Genomic DNA, 10010 nt, shown 5'->3' on the forward strand with positions numbered 1-10010 from the left:
TCCTCGAACCGACCTATGACAGGTTTTTTACAGCTCAGGAAATTTTCAAACAAACAATTTCAACATATCTTTAAATTTCTCACAACCCATCAGGTTTTGGAATCCATCCTCACCTCAGGTGAGGGCCCGCTGCCATCCCTAGCACCATGATTATAACAGTTATGTTGTTGATATTTTTCAAAATGTTTTTAACATCAGTCAGTATGACTCCTTGTATGCTACAACCTCCTAAGAGTTCCTACAATCTTTATAGATGTATTCAACTAAAAACACTAATCCACATTACCCCTTTGGTGGTGTTAATCATCCAATTAACAACTTGAGCATCTTCCTAAAAAATATTCCGCCTTTTTTTTCCATTAGTGAAAAAAAGAGTGCACCTCTCCGAACTCTCTCTCTTTGATAGCCTTCCCCCTTAAGAGTGTAGCTTAAATTTGAACTCTGTATGTTTCCTTTTGTTTGTTGCTTGTTGTTTTTGGCTTGAGGCTCCTTTTCTTATGGTGTCCCTACCCTCGCTCTTCTTGCCCTAATAAAATCTCTCACTTAAAAAAAAAATGAAATTTAGCTCTTTTAAATTTTTGGGATATTCAATTGAGAAATTGGTAGGAAAACTGGATAACTGAGCCCTATAGCAAAGTGATCTCCAAGAAAATTGGGAGTGGTTTTGCAGTAAAACTCTTTTACGCCTACTGCATTTTTTCTCATTCTCGCTATACTCTTAGGGAAAACTTACAACTAATAAGAAAATGACTTAACTACCCTCCCCTTTAGTTCCAAGTATTATTCACCATTACAGACAGACCCTGTCCTCAAAACGAACCTTGACCTCAGGGTTCAAAATCTGAACATGAGTTCAAGAAATCATCAGCAACTTCCTGAGTTGCATCATTCCTAGAGTCATCTGTCATTCCATAAGAATTGAAGTATTCAATTGGCTTCCCACTTCAACCCTTCTTTTCCCACACACAATAACTCAACTATGCAAAGTAATAACACTAGGATTTGGAGATTTTTCCTTTCTTAAATTTTCTATGTTTTCCTGGAATTTCTCTTCCTTTTCGGAAAAAAGACAAACCAATCTAAATAGTCATAAACACTGCTGAAGAAATGCCAACCAACTCAAGAGCTCAAACAAATTTGAAGCAGAGAGGCCCGACCCAGATTCTTGCCGTAAGTTATAAACATTTCACAACCAACATGCAAATTTCTCATTAGTTGATGTTGTGACCCCTAACACATATTGGAAAGTTGGAAGCCCCACAATCAGTGGAAGCTTAACAAAACTTCTCTCATACCATGAGGAAGAGCATTGAATTCAAAAGGTGAAGTGTAAAGTTAAGACGCTTAGTCCAGGTTCTCATGCTAAGCCATAGAAATAAAGGAAAGGTAACATGGAATTTTTCCCAATAGTTCATATAGACGATTTTAACCAACTAGAACATTAATTACCATTGATGGAGGGTATAAACGCATTAGATTCAGATGATTTTGGGTTCTAGTTTGCTCACGAGCATACCTTGTACAAACCCAAAAAATAAGACCTAAAGGCCACTAAAAAGCCATTTAACAGCGAGTTAAAATATTTTATATCTTAAGGTGTTATATCTTTGCTCAAAAAGACAGCAAGTAAGATGCCTGTACATTAGGCATGTCAAGATGGGGCCACATGAAATAAAAGAATGCCATGAATCAAAGTCAAATAGAAAACCAATCAACAAGTAGATGAATACTTTGAGGAAGATATGAACCATACATACAAGAAGAAGAAGAAGAAAACAACTTTTTAAACTACTTTTAGAACGAGAGTAAGAAATTTGGCATCATTTGAACACACGCAGACAGAAAACCAAGTAGAAGTCTAATTTAGAAACTAAAATAAAATGTACACTTGACTTATATTATAATATATATGAAGATTATACTCACCCACCCATTTCCATCGCTTCCTCTTTGTGAGCAACAAGTTTCTGAGAATCAGCCCCCCTTAAATGGCAGAGTTTGGACTGGAAATGGGAAACAAATTGTTTAATAATTATAGGCACAATGAAATAGAAAATGACAGGAAAGATAACACTCAAATACGAAGCATATGACAAATTTAAGGAAAAAACGAGAATACACCTAAGTCCATATAAGCTTAGGTGCACCCAATTTTCATTTTTACCATTAAGTTTGAATTGACTGACTCAAAAATTGATTTCTTTTATTTCTACAATTATTTATTATCCTATGCATTCATGTTGATGTCATTTTGAGATTGTTTATTATTGTTCTTAATTTATAAATGATAAAATTGATTGTTATAATACAATGAAGTATATGGCATTCTGGTAGATAGAGCAAATTTTTTAAGAAAGAAAAAGTTGGGGGAAGCCAACCTTGGCTGGACATGAGTCCAGCCTCCTTTCCCTCTAAAGTTAAATAGCATCTAAGATAGCAGAATATCAAGCATATTTGTCATTCAATAGCATTTTGAGAAGGAAAGTTAGGTAAGATCATCTAAATTAAACAAGATAACTAAATAGTATCTCTATAAGAACTATGAATAGGCATCCACTAACGGCTGCAAGGGAATGAAACCAAAACATTCTTAATATTGTGTTCAGCATAATATACATACTCCACTAGCAAATATGGAAGCAGCCAAATAACTGCAATATGCAACTGACATCTCAAAGACAATAACAGCAACATAACAATATCATTATTCTGCATTTCATAAACAGATTCCACAAATCGGTAATGTTATTGGAAGGATATTTTGGTGAATTAAACTAAGGCATCTGGTAGCTGATCCAATTGTATTCCTTCAATTAGAAGTATAGGAAGATCGCACTGAACTAACCTTCAACATAATAGGGAGATTACCAAAATTGAAAGTTTCTCGTACAACTGCACCATCGTTGTATTGGAAACATACATGGATAAAAAGTTTGCCGTGATAGGTCAGTCCAGCTTGCCTGCACTGATATTTTTAATACAATAGTTCGTCAATATATAACAGAGTCTCATAAACAACTAAAGAATAAGAAAAGGAATGTCAGACAACTAGGCTAATGCCAATGAGATATAAGTAGACATCAACCTCGTTTGGTAGTAAGGGTCGATGCATGCTTTTGTGGCCGTCTACTTTTTCAGGAGACTGTAGAATGGCTTTCTCAAACCAAAGTGCAGGCACATGAGTCAAGAATTAACATAGAAATGACCAATATAACAATGTTAAGAAATAAGAAAAACAGAATAAGGAAAAGAATATCCGCCTAGTTAGAGCAAAGGATATCTCGAAGTTTAATTCCACCAGAAGGCTCAATGATTTGAACAGGTCTTATGTACAACAGCATTGTATCCAATCCGGTATCGATGAAGTAATCAAAAGAGTCGATATGAGGCCTGACAAGCTCCTGGAGTTTCTCCAGATTGGAAACATTCGAGTCAGAATCCATTTCCATTTTTCAGTCTAGCCTCACACCTGCTTGAACCATACATGCACAATATTAGCAAGACAAAGAAAGAAAGAAGGATAACATTTTTAATGTACCAGCTTTATACTTGAATGTACCAGCTTTATGGAATTTACAAGGCTTAAGCTCGAACAACAGGACGAAAAATCAATTCAACGTAAATTCCGAACAGAAACTCAAGTATTCAACAACAAAAAAAAAAAAAGCGAGTAAGAGTTAATTCTAAAACGTTTCAGCTAAAGATGCCGACTTCGACGAGAAAAAACAAAAAAAAAAAAAAACAAGAGGCTAAAAGAGATCTGGCAGCAGCATATTTTCATTCTTTTGAACTAATTACACGACAGAAAAACACAGGAGGGTACATAAAAAATAATCGGAATAAATCGATAAAGTGAAAAGAAAAGGAAGAGGACATGTTGTTATCCCCGGAAACAGGTAGAAACGCACCGCAAATGAAGAGAATAATTACTTGGGTGAAACTCCTATAACAGCACAGAGAAAGGCAGCAGAGTTGAATTAAGCCCTTTGCTTCCGAGAGGGAGAACCAGGGAGACTGAGCTGGATGAGCGGGAAACAGCAGGAGAGAGACGAAAGGACTACAGCGTGGCTGTCCAAAGTAACTAACTCAAAAACCCTAAACCCTGTGGAAGCGAGCCCACACAGTCAATCGGCCGAAGTTTCGTCTCTTGGGCTTCCGAATGCCATTGGTGAGCCAAATGACCGAAGTCTAATATTCCATGTTGGTAAAACCGAACCGGATTTAAAGCCATGGGATGGCTAGTTTTTTTTGGTCTCACGTCTAGCTCGGTTCGATCATTGATTGAACCATGGATGCCACATTCATATTTTATTTTATTAGATTTAGACACAAGTCACTGCTTTGGTAGGTTAGTGTGACATTCCATGCATGTGTTTGACTATGGCTTTCGGTCCAAAAAATAAAAATAAAAAAAATCCAGGTCTCATTGTAAGCAAATAATCAAATCAAACCAACTGATTAAATAAGAACCAGATCAGGGGTCGGGTTCGGGTTCAATTGGGTTGAATTGGCCGATCCCAGTTCTAACAACACTAGTAATATTATCACTAAAAAATTAAAAGGACTAATAAACAAAGTTACACACCATATGTTATGTATTATTTAATATAAATTAAAAGGTCTCGATCCTGAGTCATAAAACCCTACTTTATAAAACCAAACAAATACTTAAATTTATGAATCACAAATAATTATTATATTTAGCTAACTATATATAACATATTAAATACCATAATAAACCTTTTTATTATTATTTCTTTATAGATTTTTTGAAAAAAAAATTAAACTCTTTTTTTGTCTGAGTCACCCCTATAGAAAAGTCAAGGGTGGTTTGGCTTGTCTACTCGCCCCATCGAACTCAGGATTGGGCGATGTTGAGTTTGGGTCCCATTCTTGAGGTGTAAATCCATGGTTAGGACTAAGATAGAAGAAAGAAAAAAATAAAAACGATAGCAAAATAAATATAGAGTCTTTTAGGTTTTTACCTTACTTTTTAAACATGATTAGATAATTGATGAACTTTTAAACTTATTTGAAAAAATACCCAATTTTGACCACTCAACTGCACATGTGTATGATAAAAAATGACACGCATGCTTTGACCGACTATGTGTCGCCACGTCATCCCATCACATCACATTACACTAGCAATCGGTGAGTCGAATGACACGTTATCACCATGTAGGATGCCACGTCATTAAATACTTTAACACATCATCATCGTGCCATGTCATCTCATGCCACATGAACCCTTGTTGCCCTTCTTATTTTCTTCATTCTCTCTCTCCTCTCGCCCTCTTGTTGTGCTACCCGCCGCCGCTCGGGTTTGCCTTCTATGCCCCTCTCTCAGCCACCCTCTCTTCCTCTCAACCTAGACTTCGTCTCAGCCACGTCTCTCACTCTGTTTCTCCGTTCCCCTTTATTCATCCTCTCGTCGCCTCCTGTCTCAAAGCCGAAGCCTAACATTTCCTCTCAGTGCCCCCTCTCTTAATACTCTATCATTTTACCCTCTCGCCACCCCCTCTCTCAAAATTGAAGCCCTACTCACCTTCCAAATCCGATTTTCAAAAGCCGGTTTAGTAGGGTGATTTTTTAGGGCTTTTGTTAATTAAATCTAATTTATTGTGTTTAATTATCATATTGATTTTAATTATCACAAGGTAGACAAAATATAATTCGGGTTGTACTGGCATCTATTTGCTCCAATTTGTGGTGGTTGGGTTTTATTGCAAACATTTGTTTGATGATAGTGTTGCAAAATATATGTTTTGCTCGGTTATTGTTTTCTCAATTAATGGATGTAGATTTTTGTTCATCCTTTGTTTAGCTATTTTGTTTTCTTCGATGTTTTACTACCCTTTAAACTAAAATCATTGAATCTAATGTTGCACTTGTAAATTTTTAATTGTATTGTGCTCTGAAAGTCGAAACTCATGATATCTTACTACATCAAACAGGCTATGGTTGTGTTGTTCGTCAAACCCCATTTATGTTTTCAACACTTCTTACGAGAATGGTGAGATGAGAGAAATCACAAAAACTGAGTCAGGCACGTTGATTTTGAAATTAAGTAAAAACTGTATAAGACCATTTATGTAGATGGTAGATGGTAAATGGAATAATAAGTGTTAATCATATTTGAAGATGCTTTTTTTAATAATTAATATTTATATATTTTATTTTATTTTAATAAATTAAAGTTAATGAAATGTGTTATGACAAAAACTTAAATTTTAGTTCTAACCTTAGAATAATTTTTTCAAATATTTTATAACTAATAATTATTTGAAATCAATAATAAAAGGTGTTAAATAGGTAAGAGTAAGTTTTTTTAATTAATTAATATACTAACCTTATATTTTATTTTTTTAAATATACGGTAATAAAATGTATATCGATAGTTTTTATTTTTAAACTCTAAAATAAAATTTTCAAATATATTTCCAATTAAAATATTTTAAATCGATAATAAAAAATATTAAACAGGTAAGAGTAAGAATTTTTAATTAATTAATATACTAATTTTATATTCTATTATTGTAATTATGAAGTAATAAAATGTGTACCCATAAATTTGATTTTTAAAATATAAAATAAATCTTTTGAATAGTTTTCAATTAATAGATATTTTAAATCGATAATAAAACGTGTTAAATACATAAGAGTAAGATTTTTTTAATTAATTAGTATAATTATTTTATTTTTTATTATTTTAAATATAAGGTAATAAAAGGTGTATCGATAATTTTTTTTAACTCTAAAATAATTTTTTTAATTATTTTTTCATTTTTAAAACTTTTTAAATCGATAATAAATTGTTTTAAATAGGTAAGAGTAAGACATTTTAATTAATTAGTATACTTATTATATTTTTAATTATTTTAAATATAAAGTAACAAAAATTATATCGATTAATTTGATTTTTAAACTCTAAAATAAAATTTTCAATTTTTTAATTAATACATATTTTAAATTGATAATAAAAGGTGTTAAACAAGTAAGAGTAAGATTTTTAACTAATTAGTATACTTATTTATTTTAAAACTTTAATATAGAATTTGCATATGTTTCCAATTAATACATATTTTAAATCGATAATAAATGATGTTAAATAGGTAAGAGTAAGAATTTTAATTAATTAATATACTTTTTAATAATTTATTAATTTAAATATAAGGTAATAAAAAATGTATCGATAAATTTGATTTTAAAACTCTAAAATAATTTTTTTAGTTTATAAATATTTTAAATTGATGACATGGTTTGCCATGTTATATTTTAAATTGAGGGTTTTTGTATTATTTGATGATGTGTCGTTCGACTCATCGAGTATTGATGTGGCATGATGATGTGGTGCCACATAATTGGTTAAAACCTTATGTGTCACTTTGGACGGTACACAAAAGTTGGGTATTTTCCTAAATAAGTTCAAAATTTTATTATTTATCTAATTATATTTAAAAAGTTAAGTAAAAACCGAAATCTTCCTTAAATATATAAAAATATCTATAAATATTTATAGATATAAAATTAAATAAACCTTAAGTAAATATATAATAAAACACATAAAATAAAAAATAAACATTTATTTATTAATATATAAACTATTACAATAGTTATAAATAAACATACAAACTAAATAATATAACAAGCATTATAAATAGTATATATCAATATTTAATGACAACACAATGGAGTTTTTGGAGGAGTATCTCTAGGGGTGGCATCGAGCCGAGCCGAGCCCGAACTTGCCTATGTTCGAGCCGAGCTTTGAGCCGAGCCTCATCTCGAGCCTAAAATTGTTATCGAGCTCGAGCCCAACGAGTTCGAGTCGAGCTTCGAGCTGAACTTGAGCCTCAATATACATTTAAAACTTTTCAAAAAATATATACCAAATAAAATATATATAAAATTATGTATACATTTTACATAAATTTGGACATAACCTATATATATAATACATGTATAAGATTGGGCATACTTAAAATTAAGCATAATCTATATATATAATACCTGTATAAAATTCGACATGATCTCTATATAAAATTGGGCATAATCAACATACATAATACCTGCATAAATACTCCATAAAATTATTTATACATTCCATAAACACTCCAATAAATTGTTTATATATTCCATAAAATAGTTTAAACACTCCATACATTGCATAATATTATAAATAAATTTCATACAATAATCAAACAAAACAAAATTAAATGAAATATCACTATCAATTTATAGTCACCCAAATAAAAACTATAAATCCATTATAAATTTACAAACTATAGTTATTTCTCTTTATGCTAGAAAATAATATACGTCCTTGCTTGAGCAAAATCTCCACCTATGACTAAAACAAAAAATAAAATTAGTTATTGTCAGATAAAAAAATACTCTTCTACTAGTAGTTACTTAATGTCATTAAAAATATTAAAATTACCATGATGAGAAAAACGTGAAAAATCATATAGCTGGTAGCATTATCTCTACACTTTTTTTCTCAGGCTGTAATCATAAAACAAAATTTTAATAAATAAAACTAAAAAATATCATAATAAATAATTAATCAAATAAATTCACCTTTTGATTTTTCTTTATACCGTGAAGAGTCCGAACCCAACCAGTGTCACAAATCAAAGTTTGAAATGTATTTGGTACCAAGGAAGAACTATACAAGTCTATTAATTTACCACCAGCACTAAATAATGACTCCGAAACTACTGTGGATATGAGAATTATAAGGGGGGTTAGTCAACAAACGTAAAATTTGAAGTTCATCTTCATCTTACGCTTCAAATTCATTTAATTCCTCTACATGAAATTCAATTTCAAACTTGGTGTTAGTGTGTATAAGTTCATATACATTGAAAACAGTTTATAGTGTTAGTGCCCCAAAATAAGAAAAATATAAAAAACAAAAAAATAAATAACTTATAATAGTATACTTAATTAAAACATAATATTTAAACCCCAATTTAGGTAAAACAAACATGATTACAACACAAATAAGTAATTTAATGTATAATTAATATATTAATTAATTAAATTAGATATTATATTATTTATTGATTGCTGTTTATTATACATTAATACAATAATTACGTGAACCAATTAGCTGTGTACATAATTAATTATAAAAAATAAAAAAATAAACAAGAAAATTTGATCAAATGCTAAATTTAACACATTATATTTTTACGTATTGTTGCATCGTCCATACAAAAAACAGGTTGAGAATAGGATTTACAAGTTTTTTTTGTTTTTTTTTATAAAAACTACACGTGCGACCTCGCATGTGTGAACTACACGTGCGACCTCGCATGTGTGAACTACACGTGCGAATTCGCACGCTGTGCGGGACGGAGCGTCGAGGGGGGAAAATAATCTCCCCCCCCCCCCCTTAGCTTAGGTCTCCGAAACTTTAGGTGTCCGGGGGTTCCCGTTCCGGCGAGAGCGGTGGCCGGCTGATTTAACGGCGGCAGCAGACGGTGGTAGGGGGGTGACGACGACGGGAGAGGGTCCAGAGCAGCCGCTCTAGTTGGGGTACGACGAGGTGAGGGCGACGACGACGACGATGAGAGGCAGAGAAGGGGGAAGGATTAGGTGCGGCGGCGGCGAAAGGGGCACTGGCGGCGAGAGGGAGAAGGGAGATGGGGGCAAGAGAGGGAATTTCGGAGGAAAAAGAGAGAAAGGGAGGAGACGAAGAGAGCGAGGGCAAGAGAGAGACCGGAAAAAAATTTCGGGAGAGAAGAGAGCGAGGGCGGGAGAGAGACCGCAAAAAAATTGTCGGGAGAGAAGAGAGTGAGGGCGGGAGAGAGACCGAAAAAAAATTTTCGGTAGAGAAGAGAGCGAGGGCGGGAGAGAGACCGAAAAAAAATTTTCGGTAGAGAAGAGAGCGAGGGCGAGAGAGAGACCGAATTTTTTTTTTCGGGAGAGACGAGAGCGAGGGCGGGAGAGAGACCGAAATTTTTTTTCTGGAGACAAGAGAGCGAGGGCGAGAGAGACCC

The 10010-nt window shown here is 32.8% G+C and overlaps 1 protein-coding gene across 3 annotated transcripts in view; it reads right to left on the reverse strand.

The window, feature by feature from the left end:
• The window catches only part of LOC137946159 (DNA-directed RNA polymerase I subunit 2), a 65487-nt gene extending 61343 nt beyond the window's left edge, over nt 1–4144 (reverse strand). For 2 of the 3 annotated variants that reach the window (XR_011111046.1, XM_068792368.1), the window contains exons 1-5: nt 3909–4144; nt 3281–3469; nt 3086–3168; nt 2846–2965; nt 1927–2003 (exon numbers count right to left, since the gene is read on the reverse strand). Coding sequence is in view for 2 of the 3 variants with exons in the window: in XM_068792368.1 (XP_068648469.1) it covers nt 1927–2003; nt 2846–2965; nt 3086–3168; nt 3281–3449 (449 nt within the window). In the remaining variant the exon portion in view is untranslated. The remainder of the gene's footprint in view (nt 1–1926; nt 2004–2845; nt 2966–3085; nt 3169–3280; nt 3470–3908) is intronic. The other variant, XM_068792369.1, reaches the window with a different exon arrangement.
• Nucleotides 4145–10010: the final 5866 nt, after the last annotated feature.

Source organism: Aristolochia californica, unplaced genomic scaffold (genome assembly GCF_029961685.1).
Source record: "Aristolochia californica isolate CCGP_79_NKW_82.1479 unplaced genomic scaffold, dmAriCali1.0.hap1 SCAF_12, whole genome shotgun sequence".
Taxonomy (NCBI): domain Eukaryota; kingdom Viridiplantae; phylum Streptophyta; class Magnoliopsida; order Piperales; family Aristolochiaceae; genus Aristolochia; species Aristolochia californica.